Source organism: Penaeus vannamei, chromosome 16 (assembly GCF_042767895.1).
Source record: "Penaeus vannamei isolate JL-2024 chromosome 16, ASM4276789v1, whole genome shotgun sequence".
Taxonomy (NCBI): domain Eukaryota; kingdom Metazoa; phylum Arthropoda; class Malacostraca; order Decapoda; family Penaeidae; genus Penaeus; species Penaeus vannamei.
The window spans coordinates 35057788-35075287 of NC_091564.1; the positions used below are offsets into that span (position 1 = coordinate 35057788).

Here is a 17500-nt window from a genome sequence, read left to right on the forward strand (position 1 = left end):
CGCTGGTGTATCCTCTATTCACTGGTTATCCTCTATTTCCTGGTGTATCCTCTATTCCCTGATGTATCCTCTATTCGCTGGTGTATCCTCTATCCTCTGGTGTATCCTCTATTCCCTAGTGTATCCTCTGTTGTTGTTGTCTCTTTTCCTACATGTATTATCTATCCCGGTACGTATTACCTTACGTATTTTACGTATTTTATGTATTTTATGTTTCCAGTTCTATATCATGTTCTCGACTAATAGATAGATAGAGAGATAGATAAATAAATTGAAAGATAGATAGACAGACAGACAGATACACATCCATTCCAGGAAACATTCCCAAATCCCAGATACATTCCCGAATTCCAAGATTCCAAATCCCTCCCACATCCTCTCGTCTCCTCCCACAGGACTCCCGGGCGCACAATTCCAGGTTCGATTCCCAACAGAAGCGGGATCTCCTTTCAGGATTCTTCGGGGACGTGTGGGAGGTCCTTCGGAAGGAAATGAACTTCACGTGAGTACTGGGGGCGTGGGTGTAGGGGCGTGGCCGATGGTGATGTTGTGGGGGTTTTTTTTTTTTTTTTTGGGGGGGGGTGGGGGGTAGGAGGAGGATTTTGTGGTTAGGGTTTATGTGTTTGTGTGTGTGTGTTTGTTTGTGTGTGCGTGTTTGTGTATGTGTGTGTGTGTGTTTGTGTATATGTGTGTGTTTGTGTGTGTGTGCGGGTGTGTGTTTGTGTGTGTGTGCGGGTGTGTGTTTGTGTTTGTGTATATGTGTGTGTTTGTGTGTGTGTGTGTGTGTGTGTGTGTGTGTGTGTGTGTGTGTGTTTTATCATTATAATTGTCATTGTTATTATTGCTTTTATCATTATTAGTAAAATCATGACTATTATTATCATTATTATTATTATCATTACTATTATTACTATTACCACCACCACCTAAACCTCCCCCACACCCCTACTCCTTCAGCTACTCCGTCAGGACTCCCGACGACGGAGAGTTCGGGGCCGAGTCGAACGGCACCTGGACGGGTCTCATCGGCGACCTGCACAGGGGAAAGGCGGACGTGATCGTAGCGTATCTCTCGAGGACTTACTCGCGGACTCAAGCCGTCGACTATTCCTCGGTGCTCGTCAAGTTTAGGTGAGTGTGGTCCTCGAGTGTTGAATGGTTATTATCATTATTATCTTTAGTAGTAGTAGTAGTAGTAGTAGTAGTAGTAGTAATAGTAGTAGTATTGGTATTATTGATAATAATAATAGTAACAGTATTAGTAATGATGAGAATAATGATAATGATAGTAATGTCAATGATATCAGTAATAATGATGTTCAGAATAAAACAGATAATTGTAATGATCTTGAGAATAGAAGTAATAAGGATAATGATGATGATAACATTGACTACTAGCGATGATAATGATAATAGTGGTAATGGTAATAAATAAACTAAATAAATAAAGAAGTGCATATTGAGTCTCCTTGTCCATATTAAGTTTTAGTGAAAGATACGTATGCACACACTACTCATGCACGTAAATGTAGCTGTGATTGGAGTGAGTACTGTAAAAAAAAAACGTTTTTTTTTACATATGACGTCTCTGTCCTCATTAGGGTCTTCGTGTTCGTGGACGATTCGCATGCGGTATTTTCTGCTTCATTTTCTTCATCCCTCCTTTGTTTTCTTTTTCTTTTTCCCACACATATGGAGATATGTCTGCGGTTGGTGTGTTTTCGTCACTAAGAACTGTTGGTTCGCATGCCTGGTGTGTCATCCCCAGCTACCGCATCTTCGCCCGCCCTCCGGAGAGAGCTTCCGTGTCCTGGACCTCTTACACTCGGCCCTTCTCGCTGGGGCTGTGGGTCTGCCTCCTCCTGGCGTTGGTGCTGCTGGGGATCCTGTTCTGGGCGATGGCAACGTGGTACTGCTGGCGGGAGGGGAGGCTGAAGTCGCCCTCGAATCGACTGCAGCGTTTCCGAGACTGGAAGTCGGACGCCTCCATGGTCATGTGGGCCGCCATCACTCAGCAGGGTATGGGACGTCGGGAGATTTATTTTTATTAGTATTATATATAATTCTGGTTGATTTAGCGTTTTATTTGTTAAAGTGTAGCCGTGGAATCAGTTTGGGGAATGGTTTGGAAACACTGCTTTCGAAATTAAATGAAATGTGGCGGGAGGCTCCGTCGATTCCGTCCATGAAAAAAGATTCGCTATGAGGATGATTCAAAGATGGAGTTTTTGTCTTAAAAAAGATCTTCAATTTAGACTATTTAGACTCTATAGACTCTTATCGACAGATATAGACATACTCTATTATGCATGTTACAAAAAGACGTCATAAAACATAAATACTTTAGGTGCGTTTGTTTGAGTTTAACAAAGTGATCATTTTTGATAACTTTATGTCGATTTTGGGGGAATTCAGGCTTTCAAATTCATGAATAAAAATAAATACTATAACAAGACTCCCTATGTTTATTATCTCAAGGCCCCATGGAAGGGTACTTTTGAAGTTAATGAAAAAAGTTAATGATTATGCCATTAAACTGTACTTGATGGCAAAACATAATACAATACTTACAAAACACAAGCACACAGCAACGTATGCAACTGTGATGAGCGGGCAGGTGCAAACAATTCTCAGTTTCACAGCACAATGTATCTATATGCAACTCAGCGTCCATGATAGAAACACCAGCATGAAACGCCCTTCCCTTCACTTCAAGATAATAACACCTCATGACTTTCACTTCAAGATAATAACACCTCATGGCTTTCACTTCAAGATAATAACACCTCATGACTTTCACTTCAAGATAATAACACCTCATGGCTTTCACTTCAAGATAAACACACCTCATGACTTTCACTTCAAGATAAACACACCTCATGACTTTCACTTCAAGATAAACACTCCTCATGACTTTCACTTCAACATAAACACACCTCATGACTTTCACATCAAGATAAACACACCTCATGACTTTCACTTTAAGATAAACACACCTCATGACTTTCACTTCAAGATAAACACAACTCTTGACTTTCACTTCAAGATAAACACACCTCATGACTTTCACTTCAAGATAAACACACCTCATGACTTTCACTTCAACATAAACACACCTCATGCCTTTCACTTCAAGATAAACACACCTCATGACTTTCACTTCAACATAAACACACCTCATGACTTTCACTTCACCGCCCCTCCGCGCATCTCCACGCCCTTCCCTTCCCCGCGCCAGGATGGACCATATCTCCTGAAGTGAGCAACCTCCGGGCGGTGTTCTGGATTGCGTACATGGTCGGGGTGGTCGTCGTGGCGGCGTACTCGGCCACCCTCGTCTCCTTCCTGACGGTGCAGGGCGACGACCTCCCCTTCGATTCCCTGGCTGATATTCAGCGGATCGGCAAGCACCGGCTCGGGATCCAGAAGGGGTCGGTTCTTGAGGAGTTCTTCAAGGTGGGAAGCCAAGTTTTTTTGTTTTTTTGTGTGTGTGTGTGTGTGTGTATTGGATTTTCTGCTTTTCTCATATACTGCATTTCTAATATTTTGTTTTAATGGTATTTCGATTAACTGCTTTTCTTAACAAAATATATGGAATTAATGAAGATATGAGCTATTTAATTTATATAGTTTTATGAAAGAAACTTTTATGATTTTTTTCTTCATAAATTATACGTAGCTCATGAAAGTATGTGTCATTCCTTTAATATCATTTTATGAAATGAATTGTTGGATTAAAGAAATCAGTAACTTTTTCTTTTCCTTTTTTGCTTTTTTCCCTTTTGTGTTGCAGGGCAGGAAAATACGCCCTATGCAATAAAGATACAGCACCAAATGAACTCACCCCCCCCCCTCCTCCTCTTACCCAACCAGAACCAGAACTTCATCCAGTACTTCAACTCCCTCATCGCGCCCCACCCGGACACGCTGGCCAAATCTTACAAGGAGCTGAGGGCACAGGCTCTCCAGGACTCGGACTTCGCCTACGTGGGCACCTACGAGATCCAGCGCCTCGACAGCGTGGGGGCGTGCACCTTCCGCTCGGCCCGCCAGCACCTGCTCTTCAACGACGGCTCGCTCGGCTGGCCCAAGGGCGCGCCGTACGTGCAGCTCTTCGATCACTTGTGGGTGTTGAGATGCGTTGGGGTTTGGCTTGGGGTGGGGACAGCAAGAGCATCTTCTTCCTCTCATGCAACTGTAAAAATCCAGCTTCACTCCCTTCATGCAACTAAAATTCCAGCTTCATTCCTTTCGTGCAATTGTAAGATTCCAGCTTCACTCCTTTCATGCAACTGTAAAATTCCAGATTCTCGCTGTATATTGGATGATACGTTGCAAGAGAGAGATAGCAAGGGACAGGCCACGTTACAGGCAGTGTGTTTGAATGGCTGACCTTACTAGGGATTAAGACAAGGAAGAAGAAGAAGAAGATGCAGTGTTTTGTCTACTTCTCCTCGGCTTTTTGTTGAAATTCTCTGGCTTTTTTTTCTATCCGATTTCAAAGGGACCGAGATTAAAAGGCCTTCAGATCTGAAACTTGATGTGAAACGACCTGTAAGAAGTTGGGCGTTTTTGCAGGGTTATGGTTGCCTAATAGTAATAATGACCATAATAATGGTGATTATAACGATGAGTATAATAATCATAAATGCACTGTTGATACTAATGAAAATAATACTAATATGGTAATGATAATGATATAACAATAATAATGTTATTAGGGTGATGCTGGCTTGGCGTTTTTGTTGCCCTCAGCTGTTAAGAAACGACCAGTTTTTACTACGGAAACCGGATCGAGTCCAAGCATCACCGAGGGCGCGATTAACCCATCAGGAATTCAGTGAAGCAGAAAATCCTATTAATCTGTTGAAGGACGAAAAGCTAGCCATGACTCGCAAATTCTGATATGATGTGCCATACCATTATGATGGACTTCTGTGTAACCGAAATACGCTTCCATCAGCTGAAACGGGATCCAATTATAGGTTATTTATAGCTAATGCATATGAGAAGACCCATTCTTGACCGTGAAATATGGTGGCATAATTGAGTGTCTCCCTCGTTCCTTCCAATTACCCCCTCCCCCCCCCACCCTTACCTCTGTAGGACGCATAATCAATTCACTGATGCGGATGTATAATACAATCCGCAGTACGTGGTCAAAATATCCCTTTTGTTGCTGATAACAAGCGTGATGGCAAAAAACGTTTTCCCTTTTATGGTTAGGCTTAAATTCTTATTGCAGGTAATTAAGAAGACAACCATAGTACGTCGTGTATTGATAAGCCATTTAAAAATCACCTAGAAAGGCTCATTCATAACCTTGCTATTGATTGTACGTTGAGGCTCAATAGCAAAAACAAAATAGTTATACGCAAAAATAATAATAATAATAATAATACCCGCCAGGAGTATATACAGATAAAAGACGCCAGCATATAGATACATAAATACAAAGACATGATTTAGATACAACTCCATACACACGTGACTGTAAAGACCCCTACCAACCCGCACCAGACTGGCGTGGTAGTGTACGGCCTTTTTTCCTCCCTATGAAGCAAACCATACCCAGGAAGGTGGCGCAGACTGGGGAAGGCCTATGTCTTGCAACGGAATTTAGAAGGCTGAATGTAGCGAGCGTGTGGCATATACGTTCGCACAAAGAGGACGAGATGATGACCATACCCAGGAAGGTGGCGCAGATCGGGAGAGGCCTATGTCCAGAAACGGAATTTAGGTCTGCATATAGCGAGTGTGTGGCATATACGGTCGCACAAAGAGACGAGATGATGAAGGGCGGGAGACAGGTTAGGGAACCTAAGTATAATTGGGCAGTCGTTTGTGTAGGCCTAGAGACTTGGATACATTAGTAATGAGAGTTCAAAGGGTTCTGTCCGCCTGTTGGACTTTCCTTTGAGATTCTTCTTCGATAAGGGAAATAATGATTATCCTCTGATATAAAATGGCGTCCAATTCACTGCGTGTGAATTGGTTTAAGGATGGTGTTTATTGGATTTTGCTGTACTAAGTTTTCTGTGTATTATTTCCTAAAGTTATATGAACCATATAATAGTTATTATTTTTATTAAAGCTACGTATCTATAATAATCATGCCTTAATGAAACAGAACAGAATAAGTGTATAACTAACTGTGCACACACAAACACACACACACACACACGCGCGCACACACACACGCGCGCACACACACACACACACACACACACACACACACACACACACACACACACACACACACACACACACACACACACACACACACACACACACACAAATTCACACTCCGTTAACACGTACAACAAAACACATACACAGACCTATATATATGTCCTAACTTCTTTTGCAAACCATGTACTTTTTAGCATCAGCAGACTACGCGAGTCTGGACTGCTGCAGAAGATGTTGCTCGACTGGTACCCTAATTCTTACTACTCGTGCCCAGACCAGCCTGTGGTTGCCTTGGGCCTCAAACAGGTGGGTGCCCGGGGCTATTTGAGGTGGTTCAGTAACGGTTTTTAGTATATGTGTGCGTCTCTCTCTCTCTCTCTCTCTCTCTCTCTCTCTCTCTCTCTCTCTCTCTCTCTCTCTCTCTCTCTCTCTCTCTCTCTCTCTCTCTCTCTCTCTCTCTCTCTCTCTCTCTCTCTCTCTCTCTCTCTCTCTCTCTCTCTGTCATATCTGTGTGTTATGTTGCTTTTACTGCCTTTTCCGTCAAGTAAACCTTACGCTGTTTATATATCCACACATTCCTTTTTTTCAGGTCTTCACGGCATTCGTAATGCTCGGGTGCGGCGCTCTGGCAAGTGGCATCTTCCTGTGCCTCGAAAGAACCGTTTTTCAGTTTCGATATTACCAGCAAAGGAAAAGCCATCAGGTACCCTTTTCATGTAATTGGTTTTCCCTTTATCATTGGCATCGTTGTTAATAGTTTTACCTTTTTTAGCTGTTGTCTGCCCTGTACTATTTTTCTTGTATTATTAATGCTGATGCATATACAAACGTATACAATTACAAGTTTTAGACGCTCGCAAACTCAAAGTAACATGTGTGTGTGTGTGTGTGTGTGTGTGTGTGTGTGTGTGTGTGTGTGTGTGTGTGTGTGTGTGTGTGTGTGTGTGTGTGTGTGTGTGTGTGTGTGTGTGTGTGTGTGTGTGTGTGTGTGTGCGCGCGCGCGTGCGCTTCACAGTTCTGGATGTGTCTACTATCTCTCATGTTTGTAGCCGATTTCCTGAATCTGCAATTGTACTTTCAGGAACAGAGCAGAGGGACACTTGCCCCGACGAAATACATGGAGAATGAAAGCCAACCCAGCCTCTGCGGAAGTATCAAGACAATATCCCAGGTCAACCATAAACAATAAACGTTATGTTGATAAATATACTGGATACATCTGTGACTTCTGCATGTCTGAATTAATGGACTGTTCGTACATTAATTCTGTATTATCTGTTCCAGGTTATTTGTATAAAAGATAAAAAACATGGAATTGCGACTGGATAAAAATTGAGTTCAGTGGTGTGAATATGTTATGATATATTTTGTGATTTTGTGAAAAGCACTTCCTGGATTTAGTTGTGTTTTATGTTTTAGATTTAGGTGAAATGGTAATGTTTCTTTAGGAAAGACTACGCCTATAAGTAATGCTGAAAGCATTGGTATCGAAACATATAAGATATGCTTTAAAAACTATATACAGTGTACGGTAAGCTCAGGCTCCCAGTATTTTTTTCTAAGGTATGAAAATATAATTAAGAGAGAGAGAGAGATTGCATCAGATTATCATAGAGAGTTTACATAGTATCTTCATGTATAAGTGAATAATAAAATTTATTAAAAATGTATCGCCACTTTCTCCTACCATTTAAGATCCTTCTCAGGAACTCGATGCCCCACTTTTAGATACCTTTACACTCATTAATAAAAAAATCCATACTCATTAAATATATCCAAACAACCATTACTAAAAGAGCAAATGAAAAAAAGACATATAAGAAGCATTCTTTATTACTGATTCTGCAGCAAGTTACACACAAAATACCTTAAATATCTATAACAGGTGGTATAACACACAAAGATAATGGAATCTCCCCAAATATCAATAGTTTAAACAAGTGATGACAGTATCAAATCCTTCAACAACTTTTGTACATAAAAGCCTCGGCTAACAAGAAGTAGCTGACCTAAGGCTTACTTACAACTGGTACTCATTTTGCTCACTTTTCTAATTCAATTACAAATTTTGCAATCCATAAGGGAATATGCACTGTATATTAATCTCAGTGTAATCAGCTACTCATTTCTTCCTGATGAGTTGTTTTTTTTTGTTGGTTTTGTAGTTTTACACACCATGCAGACCTGAACACATATGCTAAAATTCTTCTTTGTTAATGTACGGAGATAATAACAAAATATAACAAGTAGACTGTGATTCGTAACTTTTCCCACCATCTGAGTAAAGTGTTTGCTTGTATGACTAAATAAATATATAATGCATTCTAAATCAATAAGAAAAATATATGGAATCCTGTTGAAACAGACGTCTCTTTTTTGTATAGAACCAACCAAAATACACAAACAATAAATCCTTATGGCAACAATTTTCGACCATGTTTTGAAAATCTTACACATCTAACTACAAAATTTGATATGACCAAAAGGTAGTAGTTCACATTTCACCTAAATAAATGTTCTTCCTAACATGTCAACAGTTGAACACAATTTTCCCTATAAACTGCTCATAAGCAAATATATATATATATATATATATATATATATATATATATATATATATATATATATATATATATATATATATATATATATATATATATATCATATATATATATTATATATATATCATATATTTTAATATATATATATATATAAATATATATACATATGTATAAATATATATATATATATATATATATATATATATATATATACATATATATAAATATATACATATATATATAAATATATACATATATATATAAATATATATATATATATAAATATATACATATATATATAAATATATACATATATATATAAATATATACACATATATATAAATGTATAATATATATATATATATAATATATACATATATATATATATATATATATATATATATATATATATATAAATACGTATGTATATATAACTTAACTTGGGAGTTCTCTTATAATACATGGACCAGCTATTCATTCACTACATGCTTGTCTTTCTATCCTTGAGGACCGGCCTTAATTTATCTGCAAAACTAAATACAGTAACATGAAAATAGATAATGTGAGATACTGTACATAAAACGTGATTGGGTGAGCAATGGATTTCTTTAATTGTGGACATCATTTTTGGCTACATCTATTTTGTAACATATATACTGTACATACCATTATTATTATGATGAAGAATTTCTTGTACATTCAGTCTGTTTTCAGTGGAAGACCAAAAGTAATGTCAATGCAGTCATGATACGTTTCAGTTTATATGCGGGTATAAAAACTTATGGTCTTTAAAATTCTCTAAAATATACAAGAGAAAAAAAAAACTTATTTTCAAAATAATACATCAAATATCCACTTACTTAATGGAAATAATGCTAATACTGAGTTGAAAATCAAATTCCTTTTCTAACGATGCTAATGTTTTCAAGTTCGTACATTTTTTTTTAAATGTGGTCTTTTTCTTATATCAAAGCCGAAAAAAGAAACTACTCAAAGAAAAACATTAATCCATGGTCACAAAGCACCACAAGTTATAACAAAAACAATGTGTCTTCTCCTTCTACATCATCTATCCTTCTATACAGATCTAGTCAAACAGTTTTAACACATTCCAGTGCAATTGGCATTATTCATATGAACACATTTATATAAGAAAAGAAAAAAGACGTAAAATGTCACCTCTCTTAATTCAACATATTCATAAAAAGAACCACTGCAAAGTCTTTACAGTATTAATGTATCACAGGAATTGGTCCAGAAAGCACTATATTGATATGAACAGAAGTCTACTGCCCAATATAAAGTTCCACCTCACACTCTCATCTTTTCAAATGAGAAAGCAAGAGATACACAGCATAAGCTCCTGTTGTGATGTTCTATGTGTAAAAAAATGGATGGAAAGAGTACCTAACTCTACTTCAATCTATGGCACAACAGCGGGACACTCCATTTCTCTCTAAACCCTGCTTTAGGTTCAAGTTTCTTATGATAAAAAAACTTTTATAACATTCTGTCAAATCCAAAATATCTAAAATCACTTTTTACAATCTATACAAATTGATCTCTTACATGCAGTCCGTCCAAATATATTATTGTCTTTGTTCTGCAACTGAACGAATAGAAATCTCAAAGACAGAACTTCAAGCTTTGGAAATTGAAGTTATAACGTGACTTTTGAAAGCAAACAAAAAAGACGAAGACAATGATGGTCTAATACAAAATGATTATCCTCTAATTATGTACAAGTTCAGCCACTGGTAATTGATTTTTTGGGAAAAATAAGAAGTTGAAGAAAGTGAAATCAAAACAAGTAAATCACCTGGAAACACAACGAAACGCATCTTCAGTAAGTCTGGAATTGCATAATATTCTCTTTGAATATGTAAAGATAAAACAACTTATCTTGTGCAACAGAACCACTCAAACATTTTTTTCATTAATAAATAAAAACCAAAAGAAAAGAAAGTCCAAAATCCATATCACTGCCAAAATACATATCAATACCCCAGTTGCCTATGCTTAACATTTCCTCCTATTTTCACTGAGTATTACCAAGTCCAAATAATCCTATTGCTTCCTATTAAAAATTAAGAAGACAAATAAGGATATCACATCATACTGCAAGTGCCATAACGTGATCACTCCCCATCCCTTTATTTCTTCATAAGGACGTGCGTGACCCTTCCTGCAACCTCAGTGCATCCTGCTCGTAAACAACACGCACCTCGTCTCAATGTCTCACTACCTGCTCCGGCGGCAGGGAGCTCTCGGCGAATGGAAATGCACTCATTAGCGTCGGCATTCTATAAAGAACACCCCAGTACTTCTAAGCGTGGGTGGGAGTTCAGCATCTGGCTTCCTTTAGCATCGGCAAGCGGCTTTCTCGGCAGGATTGGCCTTTCCGTCGATGGAGAACTTGTCGGTGTCCAGGGATTCGGTCATCATCATGCCCTGCTTTTCGTTGCTTAGGATCTGGGGGCGTTGGAGAGGTGAGATTTCTCGTTGCAGAATACGGGAATTAAAGACATATACATCTAATGGTGCGTTTTCGGGATACGCTATATTTCCTACACAAAATCTCAATATGGATCATTCAACAATGAGGAAATGTAAATGTATTGGGGACAACCTTATATATTTATATAAATACATCCAGTAACACAAAAATCCCTTTTCATGAGAAACTATCTATCATTAATTCATATCCTTCATCGAATATACTTCCGATCAAATTTCTAGAACGCACACCCACTCCTGAAAAACATTAATAAAGCTCCAGTTAAACACACCTTGTTAACAAGAAATCGTGATGCTTCGTCGATGTTAATGTTCTCTTTGGCAGAAGTCTCGAACCATCCGCTGAAGCCTCTCTCTCGGCAGTAGTCGTCCATTCGGGCAGGGTTGTTCACGACCCCTTCCTTGGGCTGGTCACACTGTAAAGGATTTGGTGAATAAGTACAGGGGGTAATATATGAATATATGAATACAAAAATACGGGTGAAGTAATAGATAATTGTGCAAATCCATGTATAAATAATCATATAGAAAAAGGAATGCGAACATGATATATAAATAGATAGATAGATAAATAGATAAAAAAGATAAATACATAGACAAATAGACAGATAAACATAGATATATATACGACTCATGAACGTATTGAAACTTAATATAGGAGTAGTAGTAAAATAGTTGTAAAAGAGGTAGTAGTAATAATAGTATTATCGACAGAAGTAAATAGTAATAGTAGAAATAGTATAAGCTAGTATTACTAGTGGTGATAGCGTTGGTAAGAGTAGTAGCAGTGGCTGTAGTTAAAGCAGAAGTAATAGTACAAGTAGTAAATGAAACAGTAGTAGTCACAACAATAGAAGTAATAGAAAAAAACTCACAAAACAAGAAAGAAAAGAAAAACAGAACCCCACCAAAAACCCACAGAACAAGAAAAGGAAAATAGAGAACAAATAAAGAACACTCCCCCACTGCCCTCGTACCTTATTAGCAAGCAGAACCGCAGGAATGGGCGATCCGTCGGCGAGAGTGACCTTCGTGTCGAGGTCCGTCTTCCACTTCGTCACGGCGTCGAAGGTCTGGGCGCGAGTCACGTCGAAAACCACAAAGGCTCCTACTGCCTCCTTGTAGTACACCCGAGTCATGTTTCCGAAGCGCTCTTGGCCTGGAGGGGGCGGAAAAGGGATTCTCTTTTGGTGTTTTGAAATGATTGGGGATGGGGATGTGTTTTGGGGGGTCGTTATGATTGAGGATGGGGATGTGTTTTGGGGGGTCGTTAGGATTGAGGATGGGGATGTTTTGGGGGGTCGTTATGATTGAGGATGGGGATGTGTTTTGGGGGTCGTTATGATTAAGGATGGGGATGTGTTTTGGGGGTCGTTAGGTGTCGAGGAAGATTTTGGCTGCGGTCTTCAGAGAGTAAGGGAATTTTCAAGTTTGCGGTATTGAAGCACTGTGGAATATCGTTGTTGTATTGTAGCATATTGAGGGGGCGGGGGGGGGGGGGGTATTGCTTTCTTAAAATATCGAGGAAAATTCGTATGATTATAATTACTGTTATTTGGAAAAGCACAAAACATTTCAGACAAAATTGTTCAATTTCTATGGTCCCTTTTCTAGATGTTTTAAATATTCTTCTCCTTTATTCTCTCTCTCTCTCTCTATCTCTCTCTCATTCATTTACTCATCCATCCGCTCACTCAACCACTTCCCCCATCCACCTAGTCTTCTTCCCTCTATTCATTCACCCCCCCCCTCTCTCTCCCACCCTCCCACCGTCCTCTTCTACCCAGACACTCGTACATACAAACACCAACACTCCCCAACCCCCTTCCGGCACCCCCCCCCTACCCTATCCTCCACCCCCACCTCCTCTCACCTGCAATATCCCAGAGCTGCAGACGGATGACTGTATTGCTATCCCAGTTGAGGACTTTGAGAGCGAAGTCGACGCCGATGGTGGCCCGGTAATGCTGGCTGAAGAACTGGTGGACATAGCGCTTGATAATCGACGTTTTCCCGGTTCCCAGTTCGCCAATCACCAGGATTTTGTACAGGTGCTCGCGCTTGTCTGTGCTTGCACCTGCCTGATAGGGTGAGGGAAGGAGAGAGTTCAGATTAGTCACGGGATTCGGGTTTGGATGCGGTGGTGATCTGTTTGTCTGGTAGGTCTGGGTACTGATTAGAGAATGAGATTAGATGATTGGTTCATTGTCTGTCTGGGAGATTGGCGTTCTGAAGAGAAAGAATGAGATCAGATGATTGGTTAATTGTCTGTCTGGGAGATTGGCGTACTGAAGAGAAAGAATGAGATTAGATGATTGGTTAATTGTCTGGCTAGTAGATCGGGATATTGAAGAGAGAATGAGATTAGATGATTGGTTAAATGTCTGTCTAGGAGATCGGGGTATTGAAGAGAGAATGAGATTAGATGATTGGTTAAACGTCTGTCTAGGAGATCGGGGTATTGAAGAGAGAATGAGATTAGATGATTGGTTAAACGTCTGTCTAGGAGATCGGGGTATTGAAGAGAGAATGAGATTAGATGATTGGTTAAACGTCTGCCTAGTAGATCGGGTAGTGAGAAGACTGGGTTGAATTCCTTGAGTGGTTATATATCTTCCTGGACTGTGAGGGCATCGGGTTTCATCAAATAAAGGGTTAATTATGTGTCTGATTGGTTTGGGGAGTGACATGATTAGATTCCATTCGCCTGGCAAGTTGAGATAGTGAAAAAAAATGGATTCCGTCAATGATTTGTCGGAATAGTAAAATTAGCAGATTAATGGTGTATTTCAACTAAGATAGGATAGAAAATATAGACTAAATCATAGTCTTATTCTGAACTGAATTATCTATTTTGACGAACTTGACAATAATAATCAATTGAAATAATCATGGATATGGATAATGATGTATATCAGGTAGGATAAAATGGAAAAATTAGGCTAAATCATACTCTTGATATTTATTGAATTATCTATCAAATCAACTATCTTACGAACTTGATGAGAAGAATCAACTGAAATAATATGATAAAAGGTGTTATAGATCTTACTTTCTCTACACTGAAAACTTGGGTGCTTACTTACACATACGCTCAAAATAGCTTATGATATATACAACGTTGGGCGTACTATATTACTACCTGAAATATAATAGAGGATTTTTTTTTTGTGTGTGTGCTATATAAATGTATAAATTTATCCCCAAACAAGCTAAACCTAGCATGTACCTTCTTCAGAAAAATAATGCCAAGGCCTAATAACCCACCATCGTCTTCTCAATCCTTTAATAACAACAACAACAATAACAATAACAACTACAACGATAACAACAGCAACGACAAGAGCGACAACAACACCGTTCACAAGAAGTCCCGAAGTCCAACCCTCTCCGTGTACGTCAACAAGAGCAACACCACCACCAACACCTCTACCACAACCACCACCAACACGAGAAACACCACCACAACCACCACCGACAAAACCAACACCACCACCACAACCACCAAGAGCGACACCACCACAACCACCACCAACACCTCCACCACAATCACCAAAAACAAGAGCGTCACCACCACCACTTCCACCACCACCAGTACCTCCACCACAACCACCAACAACACCACCACCACAACCACCAAGAGCGACACCACCACCAACACCTCCACCACAACCACCAAGAGTGACACCACCACCACCTCCACCACAACCACCACCAAGAAACCCCGAAGGCGTCCCCCCTCCGGCCGTGCGTCATCGTCAGGGCAAGAGGCATCGGCTGTGACGTCACGGCACTCGAATGGAAGCCCGAGCCAAGATAATCTTCTGCGGGCGGAGAGACAGAGATCCTCCTCCTCCTCCTCCTCCTCCCCCTTCTCCTCCTCCTCCTCCTCCTTCTTCTTCTCCTTCTTCTTCTTATACTTTTCTTCTTCTTCTTCTTCTTCTTCTTCTTCTTCTTCTTCTTCTTCTTCTTCTTCTTCTTCTTCTTCTTCTTCTTCTCCTCCTCCTCCTCCTCCTCCTCCTCGGATGACCAAGGCGAGGCGATGCTGCCCTTCTCTCCCCCTTATTTCTTGTGTTTCTCTCTCCTTCGGTGTCACTGGCTTTGTCCCCAACGCCATTTTCTTCGTCGTCGTCGCCATCACTATTCCTTCTAACAGCATTGTCATAGTCATCAGCATCGTCATATGCATTGCCATTGTCATCATTACCATCATCTTTTTTTTTCTTTTCTTGTAATTGTTCTCTTCCCTTCTTCTTCTTCTTCTTTTCTTCTTCTTTTCTTCTTGTTTTTCCTTTTCTTCTTCTTCTTCTTCTTCTTCTTCTTCTTCTTCTTCTTCTTCTTCTTCTTCTTCTTCTTCTTCTTCTTCTTCTTCTTCTTCTTCTTTATTTATTTATTTATTTATTTATTTATTTATTTATTTATTTATTTATTTATTCTTCTTCTCCTTCTACATCTTCTTCCTCGTCCTCCACCTAATTCCAAACTTTACACTTATCATTACCATCATTCGCTTCCCATTCAACAATCTAATAATTGTTTCTAAAATGCACATAATGATCAGTATCCGAACCTTGATATACAGAAAAAAAGTTACAAACATTTGCACGTAGAATGGGCCGGTGAAGCCAATTCTTAGAAATATGAAAAACAAACAAATCGATTGGTTTTAATCCATAGATATACGAAAGGATTCATCTTAAAAAGTACATTAAAGAAGAAAAAAAATTACAGGTACGCACAACAAAATACATTGGCGTAAGGAAATTGAAATCAGACCTGCCACGTTTCATCAAATTCTCGACATGTCATTGAGTTTATTTTGTGATAATGGAAACCACGATGAGGTGTTTGCTTTCTCGTAGTGCTAGGATTAAAATACACGCATGCACCACACACGCACGGACGTTGGCGCGCAAACACTAACACATAAATACACACACGTAAACACACATACATACATACAAGGAAATAAACACGCACGCACAAGCAAACAAACACACACACAAAGACACACACAAACACACGCACAAACACACACACAATCAAACACATACATACCACCAGACAAACAAATATACAAACAAAAACAGACGAACCATATAACAAAAAAAAATCGATCATACGCAATCCAACAATATCAAAGCAAACAGAAAAAAACAATAAGTAATAAAAAAGTGACGAAGATAAAGAAAAAAAACACTACATATGAGAAGGGACGGATAAGGAGCCTCAGCAACAGGTTGAAACATGATATTCGGAGGAACATCGCTGAGTTCGGACACTTTTGTCTTGTGACTGTGTACGGAGATGACTATGGGGGGGGGATGAGAGGAGAGGGAGGGAGGGAAGGAGAGGAGGGGAGGGGGATAAGAGGAGAGGAGAGGGAGGTAAGGAGGAAGGAGAGGAAAGGAAGGTAGGGAGGGAGGGAAGGAGAGGAGGGGAGGGGGGATGAGAGGAGGAGAGGAAGGTAGGAAGGGAGGGGAGGAGAGGAGGAGAGGTAGGTAGGGAAGGAGGGGAAGGGAAGGGAGGTCTGAGAGGAGGAGAGGGAGGTAGGGAGGGAGGAGAGATTAGGAGGGGAGGAGGAGAGGGAGGTAGAGAGGGAGGAGAGATGAGGATGGGAGGAGGAGAGGGAAGGGAGGGATGAGAGGGAGGGAAGGAGGGGAAAGGGAGGAATTTGAGGAGGAGAGGAGGGACGGAAGGACAGGAAGGGAGTGGGGATGAGAGGAGAGGGAGGGGAGGGAAGGAGCGATGAGAGGATGAGAGGGAGAGAAGGTGGGGAAAGGGAGGGATTTGAGGAGAGGCAGGGAGAGACGGAAGGATAGGAGGGGAGGGATGAGAGGAGAGAGGGAGGTAGGGAGAGACGGAAGGAGAGGAGGAGAGGAGACAGGGAGGTAGGGAGGGACGGAAGGAGAGGAGGGGAATGGGGGATGAGAGGAGGGAAGTGGAGAGTGGAGGGGTGAGGCAGGGAGGGACGGAAGGAGAGGAGGGGAGGGATGAGAGGAGAGAGGGAGGTAGGGAGGGACGGAAGGAGAGGAGGAGAGGAGAGAGGGAGGTAGGGAGGGACGGAAGGAGGGGAGGGGAATGGGGGATGAGAGGAGGGAAGTGGAGAGTGGAGGGATGTGAGGAGGAGAGGGAAGGAAGGAGAAGGGAAGAGAGAAGGGGAAGGGGGAGGAGAAGGAAGGCAGGGAGAGAGAAGAGGGAGGGAGATACGGGAGGAGATTGGGAGGGAG

General features: G+C 40.4%; 2 protein-coding genes across 2 annotated transcripts in view; one reads left to right on the forward strand and one right to left on the reverse strand.

Moving 5' to 3' along the window:
• Nucleotides 1-7854, forward strand: part of LOC113824845 (probable glutamate receptor) — an 11360-nt gene extending 3506 nt beyond the window's left edge. The window contains exons 3-11 of the mRNA XM_070131390.1: nt 396-502; nt 958-1131; nt 1769-2019; nt 3239-3456; nt 3874-4124; nt 6387-6498; nt 6782-6895; nt 7274-7363; nt 7477-7854. Of these exons, the coding sequence (XP_069987491.1) occupies nt 396-502; nt 958-1131; nt 1769-2019; nt 3239-3456; nt 3874-4124; nt 6387-6498; nt 6782-6895; nt 7274-7363; nt 7477-7521 (1362 nt within the window). The 3' untranslated portion in view covers nt 7522-7854. The remainder of the gene's footprint in view (nt 1-395; nt 503-957; nt 1132-1768; nt 2020-3238; nt 3457-3873; nt 4125-6386; nt 6499-6781; nt 6896-7273; nt 7364-7476) is intronic.
• Nucleotides 7855-10946: 3092 nt separating this feature from the next.
• Nucleotides 10947-17500, reverse strand: part of LOC113824831 (RAS oncogene family member Rab32) — a 13007-nt gene continuing 6453 nt past the window's right edge. The window contains exons 2-5 of the mRNA XM_070131414.1: nt 13144-13351; nt 12248-12429; nt 11543-11686; nt 10947-11225 (exon numbers count right to left, since the gene is read on the reverse strand). Of these exons, the coding sequence (XP_069987515.1) occupies nt 11115-11225; nt 11543-11686; nt 12248-12429; nt 13144-13351 (645 nt within the window). The 3' untranslated portion in view covers nt 10947-11114. The remainder of the gene's footprint in view (nt 11226-11542; nt 11687-12247; nt 12430-13143; nt 13352-17500) is intronic.